The sequence below is a fragment of the Dermacentor albipictus genome, chromosome 10, assembly GCF_038994185.2.
Source record: "Dermacentor albipictus isolate Rhodes 1998 colony chromosome 10, USDA_Dalb.pri_finalv2, whole genome shotgun sequence".
Lineage (NCBI taxonomy): Eukaryota > Metazoa > Arthropoda > Arachnida > Ixodida > Ixodidae > Dermacentor > Dermacentor albipictus.
Genome location: NC_091830.1, coordinates 13,184,484 through 13,204,109, shown reverse-complemented (window position 1 = coordinate 13,204,109; position 19,626 = coordinate 13,184,484). Strand labels below are relative to the sequence as shown.

The 19,626-nt window shown below is 51.3% G+C and overlaps 3 protein-coding genes across 5 annotated transcripts in view; 2 read left to right on the top strand and 1 right to left on the bottom strand.

Annotated features, from left to right (window-relative positions):
• LOC135915810 (NF-kappa-B inhibitor alpha-like) overlaps positions 1–19,626 on the top strand; it is a 96,719-nt gene that overhangs the window by 1,781 nt on the left and 75,312 nt on the right. The gene's annotated exons all lie outside the window — the stretch shown is intronic.
• LOC135915802 (uncharacterized) lies at positions 552–3,628 on the bottom strand. The gene is made up of 2 exons (XM_065448944.1): positions 3,538–3,628; positions 552–3,447 (listed from the first exon to the last, which is right to left on the bottom strand). The coding sequence occupies exons 1-2, from the start codon at positions 3,626–3,628 to the stop codon at positions 1,403–1,405; spliced, it is 2,136 nt and encodes a 711-aa protein (XP_065305016.1). The 3' UTR covers positions 552–1,402.
• Positions 6,076–9,463, top strand: LOC135915811 (uncharacterized). The gene is made up of 2 exons (XM_065448956.1): positions 6,076–6,307; positions 9,030–9,463. The coding sequence occupies exons 1-2, from the start codon at positions 6,112–6,114 to the stop codon at positions 9,446–9,448; spliced, it is 615 nt and encodes a 204-aa protein (XP_065305028.1). The 5' UTR covers positions 6,076–6,111; the 3' UTR covers positions 9,449–9,463.

Genomic DNA, 19,626 nt, shown 5'->3' with positions numbered 1-19,626 from the left:
CGTTTAGTACACCCTAGTTTCGTTGTTACTATGGGAGCCACAAGTTTTTTCCTGGATGAGTATTTGCTTTTGCAGAACAACAAGCTACTATTGAATGTGCATTGTAGCGATGAAGAGGTTGACGACGGCTGCGATCAAGTGGATAAGTGCCTTAGGTTGAAGCGGCGTCCTTCTCCCGACCTGGATGGCGTGCAGCTTCTCCTTTTAAACGAATTGTGTAAGCAGAAGAGAAAAAAACATGCCGCGCCATTTAGCGACGCTGCCGCAAAGTTTTGCATGGCCTCCGAGATTATATCGGTGACGCGCCGGTGCGCTTGAGCCGCGCGCTGCAGCCGTAGTCCTCGTTCGTGCTTCTCTGGACACGCTATGCCATCTAGCGCCGCCGACAGGAAGCCTGCGTGTGGGCTCTGAGATGCGTGGCGCGCCGCTGCTTGTGAACACTGAAATTCCCTCTCTGGCCGCGTGTATTCGTGGCGCAGCTGCTAAAACATTGGAGTACGACCGTGCCTGAGAAACCCGCGCGATTCCACCCAGCACCGGATAAATTTATTTCATCAAGAGCGGTACATATCCAGTGACCGAAGCTGGCGTGAAAGAGTTTAGATACGAAATTCGTACCGCAAACTGGTTTTGTGTTTCCGACAATGGTAATCGTATTAAAATGGGACCGGAGCGTGTACTGTGAGAGGAACGTTGAGCTACATAGAAGTGAAGACATTTTAGTAAACATCAAATAAAGTTTCGCTTTAACTGATTCCCACATGCGTGTGGCCCACCTTTATTATATATTCATGTTCACCAGCCTACGAAACGTAGGATGCATTAGAATTGTGGCACTGAAGCTGTAAACTATATTGTAGCGCCTCGTCAAATACCAAGTTAATTGCAATGTGAAATGCAGAAATAAAGCATTGTGATCGGCTGGTGGGGGTAATTCTGGACAAAAATGAATGCGGAAACGGAGATAACTCAGTTCGTATTTATAGTAGAACCATTGGAACGGTAAATGCATGGTTGTTTTAACGTTAAAATATGGGTATAAAAACACCAACGCTTCCTTGAATACTAATCTGAACGCTGAAAACGGAGATCTGCGGTGACAACTGCTAAACAGTATGACCAGGGGAACACACACTCTAGGATTGGCGGGCTCAGGGAGGCGAACGATGATGAGCGTTATGCGATATATTTCTATTATCGCCACGACGACTTCGCTCCCTATTTGCCCTTAACACACATTGTCAGAAATTGTGACAAGACATTGTCAGACGTCCCCTAAAATCAGTATGCGGAGTCCGAGCAAAAGCTGCTTCCGTCAGTTATACCACAAATACGGCGAGTATCCTCGTTCAATATTGCGTCGGCCTAGTGTGTCCACGCACCGCGGGGCCTAAGCGTCATTCTAAGCGTGACACTGACGCCTCGACGCCATGTACGACGCTACCGGGCAGTCGAAAGCGTCCGCAAACTCCGGCATATCGAACAGGGGCCAGAGGCACTTCTGTCGGCTACTGAGCGTAGTCTTGTTCCACGAATCGCACGCGGTGAAGCAGAACCTGCGGAAGAACTCTTTCTGCACGGACTTCCAGCTGGCCTTCCTGTCCGAAAGCGTCGAGAAGTCTTCCCTGAGCGCTGAATAAGCCGCGCGCGCGCTCGTAAGCCACAAGAAGAGCTCGAGCTGGATTTCCGCGGCCTTTCCGGAGCTCCTTGTCGCCCGCGCTTCGAGCGACGTGTAGCAGCTCATGTGAGACTCGTAACTGCGTACTGCTTCTGGAGTCCAGAGGCCACTGAAATCACCGCCGTGTCTGGCGCCGGGAGCGAAGATCTTGCCCAGTTCCCGGGCCACGATGGCGCCGAGCGTGCCGTAGTTTAGGAGTCGCGTCGAGTTTTCCCCGTGGAACACGTGACGCGTCTGCAACGCGGTGGGGACGAAGATGGAGTCGTGTTCGGCGAGGTAGAAAGCCCTGGTCTTGAACTCCAACATCGAGGAGACGTCCCAAGCGAAGTCCGGCGGGTTGAACTGCGACTGCCGCCTAACCTGGGCTCGGGCGCTTATGTAATCCAGCAGGAAACCGACGCCCGATGGCACCGGCTGCGAGCTGCGGAACGCGATGTCACCACCGTCGGTGAGCCTCGCGCCCGATACGAGTGCTACGGAGCCGAGCGATTCTTGCAGTCTCCGAAGCGTCGGATCGGCCCGCAAGTCCGTCAGGTAATTTCTCCCAAGTTTGAGCGCCTTCTTGACGCTTTGGAAGAGCGCGTCCACTGGGTCCGGCTTCCCGCTGGAGGAGTTGCCTCCGACGACCATCAGCTGCCTCGACATCAGGGTCCAAACTGGCGAGAGGGCGGCACTCATGGACTCGAAGCAGGTTCGAAGAGCTGCCGCCTCGTTGCTGCCACTGCCCAATTCGAATCTCTTGACGTAGTCGAACTGTAGAAGGTCCGTCAGGAGTTGCAGTGCCACGTACCAGGACAGCACCTCGGGCGCCACGTCCTGCTGGAAGAAGCTTAGCAGGTGCGCCACGTTGCTGTAGTCGCGGACGAGGAGGAATACGCTGCTAAAGTTGCACCGCCTCGCAAACCGCTCCATCGATCCGGTTGCGACGGCGACAAGCGCCGGCGGCTCAAAGTGCAGCTTTCTGTTGGCGATCTTCCGGTAGGGTGACTCCCTCCTGCGGTAGGATGCGTAGACGAGGTTGTCCAGGGACACGACACCCGGGGAGATGAGCTCGGCGAAGCGTTTGGCCCCGGAGACGGCGCGTACGATTCTCTTGACGTAGTGTGTGAGCACGGCCTTGATGGGGAACGCCGTCAGTAACGGAATTCCTCTCAGCGCGTACAGGACTGCGGTCGTCTCGACCCTCTGCGGTCTAAGCCTGACGAGTCCGTTCAGGCCGTACCTGAAGGACACCTCCGAACCGACCGCCATCGCATCGAGCGAGGACGTCGCGTTCAAGACTTGTCCCAGGTGCAACTTTCGGAAGAGCAGCGTCACTTCCTGGTCGAGGTCCAGCTGCCCGGTGGCCATGTGCGCCAAGCACTCGGACAGCAGTGTGCTGCCCGTGTCCAGAGCTTCTCGAACCTTTTCGCTGACCGCGTCCCTGGGCGGGTCGGGGATCAAGACGTCGCGCATCCGGGCCATGTACTGGAGTACGGACTCTTCGAGAAAGCCGTTGTCCCGTCGACTTTTAGTCCAACGGGCGCACACGTGGGCGTGGAAATCGTCGCACGGGTGTACGCCGTGGTCCAGGAGCGAATCGAGCGCCCTCTGCGGGTCAGCGCAGGCGAGGCCGTCGCAGTGGGTGATCGACGGCGATGCTTGCGGGCCCTGCCTCGTCTTGATGATGTAGATGATCGTGCAGACGATGCAGACGACACTGCATGTGGCGAAGCAGACCGGTTGCGACAGGTACTCTCCGGTCACGTTCGGTCCGCTGCTCAGGAGACCTGCGAACGGAGAGATATGTGTTCACAAGCCCCTCCCCCGTCCTGGTGCCGTGTCGACGAGTCGCAGGAACGCTTTGGGGGACGCCTCACCCGACTGTGACCTAGAGGCAGACCCCTGTGCGGGTCGGTCTGTTCCGGGAGAGTCCGCTCCTCTGTCAACAGGAGGAGGCGGGCTGTCCATGCTTCTTCTTCTACCACTGCGGTGCTAGGGGCACTGCTTAGTTGTCGATGATGATTTGTTTTTCACAGAAAGAAAATCTGGCCATATATTGATTCCGACCAATTTGTGCACTAAAGACAAGTCTAATGTACAGTGAACTGCACTGCAACCTAATTGGAAGCTGACTGGCTCTGTACGTCTCGACGTAACTGAGCTGTGGTGTGAAAGATAGAAACTTCGATAAGAAGAAGGTGACGCGAGGTCTGCCCCAGTGATGCGACTCTAGTCTGCTACGCCACGCTGGGGAAGGGGCCTGTAGGAACAACAGAGGCAGGGTAGGAAGGCGAAGGGGGTGTGGTGAAGATTAAGACAGTAGCAACACCGCCTACTGTTAGTGTGTAACCCGCACATGTATGCTTCATGGCGCATCCTCCATGGCTGAGGCGGGTCCAGGCTACTGGAGCTTAGCCAGCAACAGGATGACCGTCTATGGCTTGCATGATTTCAACAGCTGTTCGCGCCAGAGCTGTATTTGAGCGAGATGCCAACTGCTGCAGGGCGTCAATTATTTGTCGCAGCATCGCCTTTATTGCCGAGTACGACGGGAACGTCTCGCGCTGCACCCTGGTTCTCCCCGTTGGTGTTGTCCACTTTGTGCGTCACCGATATAAGTTCATCTGAAGTCGTCTTAACCACATCATGCTGGACTGGCGTAACTGGAGCCAATGAAGTCAAAGATGAGTCCAGCCCTAGTCCAATTACCATCCACAATTAACGAGCGGACTTCCACATGCCCGAGAATGCTCACGCTTGTCAATTCTTCTAGGGCGGCTTGCGTCGTTACCTAAATTCTTCCTGGCATTTAACCGAACTTCATTGATCCCTTCATGGGCCACTTATTTAAGGTAGGCATTGCTGACCTGCCTGTACATAACATTGAGATTATTCGTGGGGTCGACAGGCACGGAGCCAATCGGAAGACGCGATCCTGTGGGGACTTGCTCACACACCTCCTTTGCCAACCTGCGGTGTTTCCTCTTCGATCCAGGTTTGCCTTCCACGACGCTGAAGTCGCTGTCGGGGATCCATGGCCTCGCTGTGGGAGAAAGGACGGCAAATAAAACGTCCGTGCGCGCAAGCTGTCGCCTGTACGCAAAAAACGAAGGCAATCGCTTAGACCAGCACCATAGGGGTTGAGCGCCAAGAGCTGTTACGGCACATAAGATTACTGAATTTTGTCTGGTGTGTCTGACTGGTCCCCTTCGAGTGAAATAAACGCTCAGCGCCTTAGTAACCGCGTTTGAACGCCAGCGCCGGATGTCACGCTTTGAGGATTATTGACTTTGCGTACGTCTCGCCCACGTTAAGTTAGGTTAGCATAGGTTTAGGTTACGTCAGCGTGAAAGGCGTTACGGTGGCGCGGAGTATTCTCATAGCGATTACGCCGTGTGGATTATTGTCTTCTCGTCTCGGCCACGCTTGCTTAGGTTAACGTTAGGTTAGGTTGGGTTACCTTAAGTGGCGTTAGGGTAGCGCGACGTATTCTCATAGCGGTTGCAGGGGCGACGAGCATCACCGGCGGCTAAGGCGCTCTGAAGTCTAGATTTTCGATATATGCGGCCCGGCCTCTACTACGGTCCCTACTGCGTCCACGGAAACATCTCCAAGGTACATCGCCGTAAGGCGCGAGTAAGCTATGATCCGCCACGACTGACTTAGCACGATGAGCGCTGCAGGTGCGAAACACAGCGGTCGCCAAATGGGGTGTAGTGCCCGCTGATTCACCCATTACACCGCGCCGGCGTGCGAGCGTACACGATCTCGACCCCACCCCGCAATGTCGGCAGTGGATGACCACGGTGCTCCATTCTTTCTTTAATGCGCTCGAAATATCCACTTGCGTAAGACCAGGAGTCAGCTTGGCGCGCTCCTGCATTCAGTCAAGGAGCCCTGTTGTGCATGTATGTATTTAATGCTGCCGTCTGCAATCCACTTATTTGTCAAGAAGAAGATGAAGATCATTCAACCATTTGTGGTTGAATGAGGTTCAAAAATATTCTAGAATCAAGATTTACACAGCTTGGTTTAAGCTTTTCAATTATAAATATCCTTTCTCTAGGAGCCTCCTCTCTTGGAAAGTGCCACAGGGATATTTGCTCAACCGTGGAGGAATTTATAACTGCTACAAAGAGAGTGTCTTGAATTCTTAAACATTTTATTTTTGGTTCATTTCCTCCAGTTAGCTTTACCAATTTTAGTATTTTATAAAGATTGCCTAATTTCATCCAAACCTTGGCCAATCCCCCACTGTGGGTGTGTGCCATCGCATAAGGAATACCATACCATATCATACCATTTGTGGGTATGCGCCATGACCACTCAGGTCTATCCCCCACAGTGGGTTTGTGTCGTTAATGGAGGCTTCATCATCATCATCATCATCATCATCATCATCATCATTACTCAGGTCAGCAACGACAACTAGTATCCTCTTCGGCTAAGTTATGCACAGCTCTCGAACACACTTGCCCGCGCTAAACGGTCCGCAGCCACCGCCAATGCAAGAAGGTCAGCCTGTCTTCACGCAGCCCCGGCCTGTGCTCTTGTCAGCACCTAACGGCGATCAGGAGAAACACGTCAAGAGCAGTGCTGACCATGGCGGGGAAGTGTCAGTCCTGGCCCTTGCGACAAGTGTGACAGGTGGGAGGAGTACGCTACAGAGTACAACAGAGGAAAAAAGAACGCCACATTTCATTGATTCCATCCAGTCATCAATCTCACTGACTTGCACAACAGGCAGTCACCTACAATGCTATGGAATGTGTTGTGCAAATGTTCTTAAATCTCTCCCTATTTTTTGCGATTTCTTCAAATGCCTGTAATTCTACAGAATTACGAGCACTGGTTTTACCTGAGGTTTGCTATCTGAGTTTTATCATCTCCAGCTGTACCATCCGAGTTTTATTATTACCTCACCTATACCATCTCAGCTTTACCGTGCCATTTTGCCATCTGAGGTTTACCGTCTGAACTTTACCTTCTCGGCGCCGGTATCTTAAGTTTACCATGTCAGCTTTAACACCTCAGCTTTACCACATGATCCAAGCTCCACTGTCTGCGCCTTTCTCTCTCAGGTTTACCATCTCAGGTTTACTATTTCATATTTACCAGCTGTTCCAAGCTGGTGCCGAAGCACCTCAAGTTGCCGATTTATTCCGCCTCGCACTGTCGGACTGCAATGCCAATCGCAGACAGGAGTGGGACCGCATAAGTGAGGGATTCCTCCATCTTCGTTTGGTTATTCCCTGCGCATCTTCTAGACGGCATACGCACCGCTTACGAGCCCGTAAAAACTTTATCCGGCAGGACACACGCGCTCTTATCCCACCGTGTGTCTGCACCCTCCCCCTTCACCTTACCAGGGCGGAGGAAGTTGTTCTTAGGAGGCTTCGGGCCGGGGTGGCCCTTACACCGGCTGTTGTCTCAAGGTGGAACTGGTCGCATTTACCATTGGGTGCTACGTGTCCATACTGCTCCGTTCCTGTGATGGAAGCAGATGCATACCACCTAATATGAACATGTACTGGTTTAAAATCGGAACGCTCGCGTCTCCTACTGCAAGCCGGCCTCCGCTACAGTGTGCCAACCACCTAGGACCGCTGGATACATGACTAAAGATTCCACAAAACACTGCTTCAATTCATACTCAACACAGGCCTCACAGCAAACATATGATACACATATACGCATCAAGAATTATGCCTTAAGGGCAAGTCTTTATCGCCATAAAAAAAAAGCTGTTAACGGGAATCTTTCTTCGACTCTTCGTCTCACTTCGGTGGACGACTGTCTCGACTCTGACAGAGGAAAATAGGTCGATCACTGGGATAGCGTAATCAAAGTTGGGCCGATCTCGGAAACAGTACAGTAATCAAATGCCATCAGGATTGGCTTGATGGATCAATACCGATGCCTTGCTGGCGTACGTGGTACAGGCCGCGTGAGAGTTATCATGTTGTTTGTAAAGTGAGACGATCGTGGAGGCATTGCAAACGTCACAGCACCCTCATGGCAGATGTAACATTAACTAATCGTGCTAACCAAGTAGACGTGTCCTCGGCATGCACGCATCGGTACATAGTCCTACCTGGAAGCTTTAGCTCGGGCCCAACTCCGACGCGGCCTATTCAAATACATGTAAAACGCAAAAACGTTTTTCTGAGGTAGGCCGTGGACCCATTTTAATGACATTTGTTGCATGTGAGAGAGAAAGTTAAATTCTAGTGACTGTTGGAAGCGGAATCTTGATTTAGGTCCTGAATTTTATTAAAAGAATTTTCAAATATTTGAAAGTTTGAGAAAGATAGAGAGAGAGAAATAAACTTTATTTTGAGACCAGGCTTCTTGAGCCCAAAGGTGGGTGGCCTCCTCAGTCCAGGTAGCCATGGCTCGCTGCCGCCGCCCGAGCCCTGTTCACCAACCGCAGCTGGCTGTCAAGGTCTTGCGTCACCAGCAGAGCCTCCCACTGGTATAAGCCCGAAGTTTACAAATTCACAGCTCTGCATCAAGAACAGATATTGCGGTTCTGTAAACGGCATCCATTAGACCAATGAAAGTGGACAAATTCGATATGTCATTTTTCAGCTTACGTGAATTCGTTACGTTGTGTACGAAGGTTCTGCAAAAGCTGTATTTCCATATTACTATTTTTTTTTAGATTCATGTGTAACACATCAATTTTGTCCGCTTTAGATGTACCATTAGATGCAATTCACAGAACCGTATTATCATTTTTCGTTGCTGAGTTGCAGAGTTGTAAACTCTATAGTTTCGTTTTCGAAAAATTTTCGATTTTTGCAAATTTATAATAAAAAATGAGGCCCTAAATCAAATATTCAAAACAAACAGTCACTATATATTAAGTTTTTATTTTTTAAATGCAACAAACCTCGTCAAACTTCGTGCAGTGGTTGCCGAGAAAAACGAATTCTCCTTTTGCATGTATGTAGATAGGAGCACCCGAGCTCACGAGGCAACAAACGCGGGTAAATGACATCTTAGTTGAAATCAAGAAAAAGAAATGGGCATGGGCCGGACATGTAATGAGGAGGGAAGATAACCGATGGTCATTAAGGGTTACGGACTGGATCCCAAGGGAAGGGAAGCGTAGCAGGAGGCGGCAGAAAGTTAGGTGGGCGGATGACATTAAGACGTTTGCAGGGACAACATGGCCACAATTAGTACATGACCGGCGTAGTTGGAGAAGTATGGGAGAGGCCTTTGCCCTGCAGTGGGCGTAACTAGGCTGATGATGATGATGATGATCATCCGAGCTAAAGCTTCCTCTTAGCCCGGTCAGTCGTTATCCGTTTGTTTCTGGCCAATTCTCGTGCTCCATTCGAAGTCCTTCTGCGGCACGCAGACACGCCGACGGGCGCTGCCTCGCATCGCCGGCCGGCCGGCTCGGACGCGCCGTCGCGGAGGTCACGTGCTCGACGGGCACCGAGAAGGAGGGCCAGCCGCGCGACCGTGCTCTGCTGCTGCCTGATGTCGTGCCTGGCGGTCGTCGCGCTCGCCTCCGCTTCCTGCATCGTGCTCGCCCTCGTGCGCAACGACGAGAGGACGTACGCTCTCGCTTGGCGCCTCATCGGCGAGTTCTTCGCCGACGCGGCCGGCACCCGACGCAAGGCGAGGCCTCGGCAGAGGGAACCAGCCTGGGAGACGACGACGCCGACGACAACGCTGACGCCGGCGCCGCCGCTTTACGCCCTTTTCAGGGGCATCGGAAACAGCAGTATAGCTATGGTTAACGCTGACCGCGGTAAACGAACGAACGAGTAAAGCGCTTATATTTGATTGATTGATTCATTGATTGATTGATTGATGGATTGATTCATTGATTGATTGATTGATTCATTCATTCATTGATTCATTAATTCATTGCTTGATTCATTGATTGATTGATTGATTGATTGATTGATTGATTGATTGATTGATTGATTGATTGATTGATTGATTGATTGATTGATTGATTGATTGGTCGATTCGTCAGTCGATCGATACTGGAAGACGAGAACTGATACATGATGCGGCAACACACAGTTCCATGTTGTAGTATATTGTGATGAAGACGAGGAGCGCCAACACGCATCGCCAAGGCTAGACGGGAATATCATAAGCTGAGGTCAAAGCTATAGCAGACAGCGCGCTGAGCGTTGACGCTGAAGCTAGGAGACAGCGAGCTGCCCTATGTAAGCTTGAGCGGTAGCTTAAAGGGACAGTAAAGGGAAACAATAAATCTGTTTAGGCTAATAAAGCATTGTTTGAGAACCCTGCAGGCAGTCATTTAAAAAAAATAGTTTGAATATTAGATGAGAAAATGAAGATCCAAGTATCAGTATTTGAATTTCGCGCAGAAACCCCAGCGCCGGTACGTCAGCGTGACGTCAGGGATCCCAAAGTATGTTTTCGCATTTGGGCCGAGTTGGCTGAATAAACGTTCGCGAAACTTGCCATGTTTAATATTTGGTTCCTTTAGAACACAATGTAGTCAATCTGTACCACTATATATAATTAGTAGGCCCATAGAAGATGCCATCAAAATCCAAGACGTCACAGCCCCCAGGTGCGGGAACATAAATAGGCTGCGCTCGTGTTGTGTTCTTCCTTTCGTCCTTCTTCCGGGTTGCGCTGCCCACCCACAAGAACATGTTCAATCACCAACTCGCCCAGCTTGCCGTCTTAATAAATAGGCTTCGCCAGCCGTATTTCGTTCTTGCGCTTTTTCTGGCTTACCAAACGTCTCATCGTTGTAAGAGTGGTGTTCTTGGTGTTGTATAACGGTAATTTACTGATGCAGAAGAAATCATTTTTCACTTTAGTGTTCCTTTAAGGCAGCGGGCTGTCTTTAAGCTTAAACAGCTGTTTCTTCCGTGTGGCGTTGGCAAAGCTGCTGCTTGGTGCTCCTCTTATTTATCACACTATAGATTTACCTGCCACTGTATGAACTTTCCCAGTATGGAGACCGCGTTGTTAAACACTTCTCACCTGGTTACGTTGCCGTACAAAAACGCCCTTCACATACCCTTTTATTTTTGTAGTTCAAGATCGTTCACTTATCAATCGATTGATTCTTTGTCGAAACTTGAGTCTCGATTTAGAACAGCCCTCTCATAGGATTCTTGCATTGCTAATTTCTTTGCGGTCGATTACGAACTTTGATTAGGCGCTGGTCGGTTTCATACTTTCGTCGTGACCATAGTCGTTGTGAATGAACTATATTATGACGAGGGTTCTGCGCTTTCGAGTAAATCCAGTTAAGTGCGAAAAAACAAGGAGGTTATATGCTTATAACCTCCTTGAAGTAAAAAAAGGAAGCGGCGGGAAAGTATAGGAGAAGATTTTTTCAGCAAATTTGGGAAGGAAGTCGGGATGCATCTCCTGAACCCCACTCATATGCATGGTAGAACCGTACACAGTCGTACCTCCATGCCTTTTGATTACGAGGGATAATTGTCATGGGACAAACTTGCTCCTTAGCATATAGTTGATTTATTCATTCATTCATGCAGAGATAGAGACATACAATTTATACAATGCGCTCAGTACATTGAGCTATTAAAGTCTTCAACATGTGGTCATTATAGAGAACTATACACAAAACGTTACACCTAGCTGTAAGTAAACAAAATTCAAGCACACCGTAGGCAGCGTTTGCCTATGTCGTGTGCCTCCGAGGAGGCACATGACGTCACATCGCGTTCTTCGTCGTTGCGTTCGCCTCCGCTCGCTTCGCCAGCTGCGTCGCATGCCTGATAACATGTCGGAGGATTGAAAAGGAGAGCTCGCGTGCGCCGCAACCACAGTTGAGGCGGCAGTATGGACGGTGACAATTCTGATAAGCAGGATGAGGCCTGGAATCGACATCGAAACGAGATGAAGAGGAATACGAATCGCCCAGGAAACAGACGAACAGCGCGCCGAACAACTGGCTAAACGCCGCAGCATAGCTAGACAACCAGACTGACCAGGCCTTGCAATCAAGATTAACCAAGGCTAACCATGCTACGCCTTAGCTTTCGCTACGTACATCCTGGCATAGCCGAGCTAAGCCACTGCCAGTTTTTTACGGGCTCCCAGCACGCTGTTGAGACGCCAGTTTTTCTCATTCCAGTTCAGTCCGTTATTTCAGACAACTAATTCTCGGATACAAGGGCAAAAGGCAGATGTGATCTGACTGACGGGACTCTAGCACCCGAATGCACGTACTCAGGGCATGCATCAACGTAATGTTTACACTATACCACAGCGCAGCACGCGACCTCCACAGCTCAACGCTTGCAGTTTTGTCGCATACGAAAGCAAGCAAAGCACGTGCCATACGCACAAACTGTGAAACGCTGCCGCGGCTTGGACACGGTCTGAAAGAGGCAGACTGAATGCCCAAATCAGAAAGGTCACCAAGCAAGCCCTCGGCATTCCAACCAGCACCAGCAACGAGAAGCTAGGGCACCTGGGCATGCACAACACCCTGGAAGAAATTGCCGAAGCCCAGCAGCGCGCCCAGCTTGCTAGGCTTTCGACGACGCCTCCGGGGCGCACGATCCTAGAGAAGCTAGGCTTTGCACAAGGAGACATAGAAAAAGACTTTGCGGACCTCCCACGGGACATCCGCGCCAAGATCATGGTCCGCCCTATACCCAGAAACGTACACCCCGAAAACAACAGGGCCAGACGACAAGCGAGAGGACAATTCCTTCTTAACCAAGCCTTGGCGAACCGTGAACGCTCAGCTTTTGTGGACGCGGCGGCATACACGGGAAACAAAGCTTTCGCAGTGGCGGTTGTGGACGGCCGTGGATCCACAAGATATGCAGCCACGGTAATTCCAAGGAAGCCTGAACAGGCCGAACAGGTTGCGATCGCTGTTGCGCTCACCGACGACAATCTTTCCCATATCTACAGCGACTCCATAGCCGCTATCAGAGCATTCCAAAAGGGCACGGTCTGCGCACAGGCTCTCAGGATTGTTTCAAAGAAAGAGATTAAGAACCACTTCATATACTGGTTCCCGGCACACTTAGGACCAAAGATCGGCGACGTCCCCAACCTTAACGAGGCGGCACACGAGGCTGCGCGCGCGCTTACAGACCGCGCGGCTTCGCCCAACCACTCGGAGAATAAGGACGCGCCCACTACATACAATGAAATCACTAAACACTACTACCTACAACGCAGACAGTATAGCACGCCACACCGCACGCTCACTCGAGCTCAAGGGGTTACACTCAGAATGCTACAAACAGACACATACCCCACTCAAAACAGATTACACCATTACATGCCTGAGCTCTACGACAAGTCTCATTGCACCAATTGCAATACATCCCTTAACGTATATCATTTACTCTGGCCGTGCTCGCAAGCTCACGCAAACTACGACCAGGACAAGCGCAAGTTTGAAGAGGCAATCCGGAGTGAAGAACTCGCTCTCCAACTCTGGGCCGTCCAGCAGGTCCACGACGCCGCCAGGAAACTCAACCTCCCGGTTCCGTCGTGGGAGACGCCCACTCCATGAGAGCCCAAAGCTCTCGTGGCCTGCAGGACCTGAATAAAGTTGATTTCCTTCCTTCCTGCCGCGGCGGCGCCGAACGGGATGCGCAGAGGCGACCGCCATCTGGTGTTGCTGCAAGGAACCCAGCGGCGCGAGCGAGCCAAACCATAGCAGCAGCGCCCGGAAAAGTCGGCTGAAGAGGCAAAGAAAGCTTCGCTTTAATAAATATGCATCTTCTTTTTTTAAAAAAGTGCTATATCTGATCGGGTTTCTTCTTTGTCTGTCAGCCAGCCAACTTATGACTCCTACTATACCGGCATGCTTTGCGGTAGCGGTGGCGTAGTGAAACTCGTTCCGATGTATACGTGGCCACCTTCCACCAGTGGCGCACCTTCGAGGTGCGAATCTTAGAGGCCACCGAATATCCTCGGAATCTCCGAATCGGCGGAGACTGCGATGATGCCAAATCATGTGAACATTCCAGCACCAGTTCCCGCCAGCCCCTATTGCGGTTCCTGTGTTCGTTTCCGTCAAAGGAAGCGTGCTGACGATGATAGCTGCGAAAGGCCGCGAAATTTGGAGGAATTAAGAAATACACTTAACGATGTTTATTCCCTTCGCGCTCGTGAACTTCAACGTCAACAACGTCCCCGGGATCAGGTCCTTGCGGTGCTTGCAGGAAGATCGCTTGTATACCGCTTTACCATTGAGTACGTGTCCCAACTGCGATAATGCCTTGTCATTAAAGCGTGGGGTTTTTCACCGGACAAAGGAAGTCGGTCGAGCTTCCACGCTCGTGCTCACAGATTACTTAAGCATGCGAAAAGTTCCACGCGATGAGCTATATCACCGTCACGAGTTGCTTGCACGATAGAGGTCGCTAGGCAACGCGCCAAAATGGCTCGCGTTGCTAGGATAAGCCGTGCCGTACGCTTTGTTCAGGATTCGATGCATGGTACACTCGTCCTTGTTGACAGAGTCAGCGACGGGACAGGAGTCAATCCCGGTATAACGGCCTTCTCATCGGCACGGATGACTTCTGCCCTCGATGCACAGACAGGTAGACGGAGCCAAGTGCGTTTTCTATTTTTACGCATGCGCGTGTTGCCAGGGGGCTGGCTGCCTTCCGCGCTTGGCGGCGATCGTGCGCGAAGGTTTACAGCTCGGAAAACGTAAGTGGGAGGAAAGTCGCGGAACAAAAGAAAAAAAAACACACGCTCGGGAAGCGAGAAAAGCGGAAAAGCGTGTTCGCAGAGTCCATCGTTCTCGAGGACGCATCGAGAGACGGAAACTCCTCTGCGCGTATACCCTTCAAAGTCAAAGAACCTTGTTTATTGTGCGGTGCGTCGATCGCAACTGGCGACACGTGATGCCTTTTTAGGATGCGCACGCATACGTTGCGACGCTTCTTTTTTTGTTTGTTTGTTTGCGCGTATGTTTGTTTGTCTGATTTGTTTTCCTCGTACGTGGCGTGCTGCCATTAAGCAGTCCTGCATATTGCGCGAGATATCTTGCGTCGCGATTTCGAGGCTTTCGGCTGTGCACGTCGACCTCGTGACCGTCGTCGAGGCGCGCGTTTCGCATTCCGGCGAATCATCTAGCGTGGCAGCGACTGCGAAACAAACAAGTTGCGAAGAAAGCGCGTTTTTTCTTCTTCTCCACAACTCATAATCGCCAAGTCTACCACTCTTCTTTTTCGTGAGGTTTACGAATTTGGGCTCCTTCTACGATTTTACGATTGTTGCGTCAAGTTTTACGCAAAATAGATTCCGTTCGTGAAAGAAAGACTGTTCAAAGTGTTGAAAATACGGGGTGGCAAAGGATTGAAAAAAAAAATACAGCAGATCCGACATGCCCTGTTGTAACCCATATACAGCGAAGCTTTCCGTAAACCCATAAGGAATGCTGAAACATGTCTCTGTGCTTATTCGATGTGAGTGCAAAGTGAAACCGAGCGCTTCACTCACGTTGGCGAAGAATGCAAGGCGCCTTCGAACGCAACCAGCGTTGTAGGGTTTGAAAGAGGCAAGCTGGATTTCTACGCCATTTGTTCGGGGTATACGCGACCTCCCCTTGGAGGCGCAGATGCGACCGTCCACGCGGTTGCCAGGCGACGCAACGGGGGCGTCATCGGTGAACAGCTGACGCGCACTATATACTCTGGCGCCATCTCGCAGCCATTGTCGCCGCAGAGCCCGTCTTGAGCGGCGCTACGCTTTTCCTCTCACGCTTTCGTCATACCCTCCTCCTCCGCGTTCCTCCTCGCGCTCCCTTCGCTATCGCCGTCTTTCATCCGCTCCGCGTTCGCTCTTTCATCCTTCGCTCGGTTACGCTGAGGACGCCGACGCTCGCCGCGGGAACGCGCGCGTAAGAGCTGCGCTCTAAACTGAGGTAACGACAGCGTTATTGATTACGACCCTACTCCAGTGTCCAGGAAACACAGCACGTACGTCAGCTACTTGAAGCGCATGTTCGCAGCACAGGTGAAACGATCGGGCGAAGTGTGGGTGGGGAAGGGCTTTGTGGTCACCCTTGTTCCTGGTGCTCATGACGTTACTATAAGCAGATAGCGTATTTTGTTCCCAGCTGTCCCACCTTCCTGTTGTAAGCATGCGTTCTGTCTGCGTGTCTCTCTCTTCGCCTTGTTCTCGTCAGTGCGCTTGTTCCATCCGAGTATGAAACAGTGTCCATCGTAACGAGACAGAAATGCATGCATTTTCCAATCTTCTTCTTGAAAAGACCGTCCATAGACCGGACTGCGAGTTTCTACATATTAACGTTGCAGAAATGCATGATCACCGACAGCTCTCTGAAAATTTCGCTCGTAAAGCGGCGTGTCCACACCAACGGGGTCCATATTAACGAAACATGCCTGTATATATAGCTCTCGATCGCGTCGCACCAATATACACGCGGCCTTCTTCCTACAACGCTGTTTTCCATTAAGCCAGAGGATTTGTGCGGTCTCGAAGAAGTATACAGCCTGTTTACAGGGGTTGGACTCCGCGTCGCCGTTTCATTTAGAATACCACGAATCGATCAAGTCCCACTTTATAAATAGTCCACACACGCGTCGGTTTCAAGCGGATGCTAAGCTCTACACACATACGGGGATTCGCAGCGCGAATCCAATGTTGGACGTCTCGCGACGGCGGTGGCACGCAGATAACATCTGTTGCCGGCAAATGTCACCCGAGAACTATAGGGTCGATCTCCGCGTGGGGTGATATTCGCCGAGCTCTTGACCTTACGAGCCCAAAGTGGAAAGGGAGGGGCAGAAATCGGCGCACGGAGAACGCGGTTCGAAGTCCAGGCACGTAAATGATCAGACCACAATCTTTTTTGTTTTCCTTACGCAGACTAATTCAGCCGCAGGGCTTCTTTTTGACGCGCTTTACGAAGAGACAGGAGCTAATTTGAGAGAGAGAGCGCCTGTTTACGCCAAGGCTACAAAGGAAACTCGTACGTGTTTCTGAGAAAGAAAGCTTGGCAGTTGAAGAAAAATTCGTCCTGCTTCGGGATTCGAATTCGCGAGCCAACACCTTATACCGCGGCGGTCGCCCTCTCGTATGAGCTGGCCACGATGCCATCAGATCACAGAGCGAGGGCGAATTAATCGACAACTTGAAGCGCTGGGACAACTGAACATGGCAAATCAGTTCTGCAATTTCTCCATTTCATGAACTTTTCTCGAGCTTGCGGGCTTGCGCAGAACTTATTTGGCATTTTCAGTGTCCCAGTTCTTCAGGTTGTTGATTAATTCGCCCTCGCTGTGTGACATCCTAGCCTCCGGGTTAGCTCCAGGACCGCCCGGGTAAGGCGTTGGTCCCGGGCTCAAATCCCGCTCAATTGTGAATTTTTTATTCAACTGCGGAGCTTTCTTTCTCAGAAACCCAAACGGGTTTCCTTTGCAGCTTCGTGTTACAGTCGGGTGGATGACAATCTTTCCTTTTTGAAAATTATTAATTTTGAAGTCGTAAAGCCGTTTGAAGCCGCAACGAAGAGGTGGAGGAAAGAGGAAAGCAGAAGGCAGGGAGGTTAACCAGAATAATTAAGGCCCGGTTGGCTACCTTACACCGGGGGAATAGGAAATGGGAAAACAAAGATGACCGGGAGAGAGAGGAGGGAAGGAAAGAAGGAAATGGGCGGTGAGTCCGCTGACTCGTGTGGTGTAATAGAAATTGCGTTAATAGTGACAGACGTTCACACATGCCCGTCGTCCTCAAGAAGCACAAAAGCGCCTTCACCGCTTTATGGGTCGACGAGCGATGGGGGCGGTGTTCCCGTTGCACCTGCACGGAAAGCGGCCGATTGTCCAGTTTTTTTTGGAGAGCCTTAGCAAGTAAGGGCACATTCACACCGGCGACTTGAGGAGGTCGCGCGACCAAGTTGGTCGCTTTGCCACCAGTCGCAAATGGTCGCAAACGGTCGCCTTTCTCGAAAAGCGACCATTTTGGGCGAGTCGCTCTCTGCGCGATTTTTCAGTCGCGCGACCGTGGTCGCAAAACTGATAAACCAATCAGCGGCGCACCGGAAGCGATCTTTCGTGTGTCTACATCCGGCCTCCTCCGGCGTCGCGTTCAAATTCCGCGTAGATTCCGAGAGTTCTCGCTGAGAACGATAATCTCCGGGATTGCGACTTGCGGGTCGCGCTCAGCCGGGCTTGCCGGTGTGAACATCAGTCGCCTTCGGTCGCTTTTTGATTGCGAGTCGCAAATGGTCGCGCGACCTCCTCAAGTCGCCGGTGTGAATGTGCCCTAAGAAGTAAAGTATAGGCCGATCCGCAGCGTATACTGTACCCAGCATTCCCACGCTAGCTGACTGAAACCTTCACGCTTGCCGATCGGTGCCGCGGAGTTCCCCCTGGTTAATTCTATGCTGCGTGCAGCAGACCTGCTCACAAGGCACGAGCTCGACGCGTGCCAGGAAACTTTGTGGGCCACACACGTCTCGCACGCAAACACAGCGGCGGCAGCGCGCGGCGTCCTTGCGTGCCTATCGTGGCGTTGCGTCCCGCGAAGGGGGTGCCCCAGGAGGCACGGTGGTGCCAAGTCGCGATCGCGTGCCGGTGAACGCGATCGCCGCGCTGGGCCGTTCCCGCTGGCACGGGCACCTGCACGACCAGAACGACGAGGTCTTGGCACGCGTAGCTCGTGCAACGGTTTCTTTCCTCGTGCGCGCTGACCCAGCCGCACGGGCGGGGAGAGGAACGATTGAGAAGATCGCTGCGGTAATACGGAAGGAGCCCGAGCGTAGCCACCCATGTTTTTCGATGACTTCCTGCAGTAGCCATACAATGCCACGGGAGTCCCCCTCCTCATCCTTCGCTTAATAGGGCAGGTGCCACTGTCTGGCGGCAACGGCAGACCAATTCCTTTCCTTGTCTCCACATGCTACGTATCTTTCATCCCACCCTATACCCTACTTATTGTCCCCACTGTGAGGCCAGACTCACGGTGTACCACTCCTCATGGGAATGCCCCAACCCTTCGGGTGTTCCTCCTATACCAAACCCTACCCTTTTCTTTTGGGAGTCTGCGCTGCTGAGCACAAGCCGGCAGGAACGGCAACGGCTGATCCAGCGGGCCCGCTACTTTGCGAAGTTTAAGGGGCTTTAATAACAACTAAACAGCGCTGCCCCCTGTATTTCCTCCTCTCTCTCGACCCATTCCAGCCAGGGCAGTGGAGCCCTGGACTGGGGGCTTCACTCATCGAGGAACATTTCCTACTTGTTTTGCCAAATAAATGTTTATTATCTCTCTCTGCTGTCCACTGCGGCGGCAATACGATTCGTCATTTTTATACCTGTTGTTGCTAGACCATGGACAACATTAGCTGGGCGCTGCTGCCGCTCCGCGCCACCCATTTCTTGCCTTCTGCATGACGGGCGACCGCGCGTGATGAAAGCTGGTTGACGTGACTCTAGCAATGCTCCTCTTATAGACTGTGACCAACTACTGGGAAAGTGGCGCCCTCTCGTTGACCACCGGTCTTGCCGTCACTGGGTAGGCATTGAAGAAATGTAGGAGGCCTTGTGGCCTGAAACATAAGAGATAGAAAACTTACTGGCAAAAACTCTGTCGCATTCGTCTACCGGAGATGCAAACATGGCGGTTCAGCCAGCATGAGAAATAATGGGCAATACATGGATTCACCTATAAACTTTGTCCTTCTGGCTTCAAATGACATAGCAAATTCGTCATTTTCCATATTGGACAGTGCTATGTGCAATAATTCTGAAAGGTGATGCATGTGCACAGAGTCTTATTGCTTTTGGTGTTTTAAGAAACAAAAACGCTTCGAAATTTAGACCAATGAAGGCCTATAAAGTGTAGTAAATGAATCCACAAGAACGTACTGATCCACAAGTGCGAATATTCGGCAAATTTATGCAGAAACCATTACTCCCATGGAAGCTAGCTGAAGGATTACAGCGCTAGCGTTTCATCCAGTAATTTTTCTGACA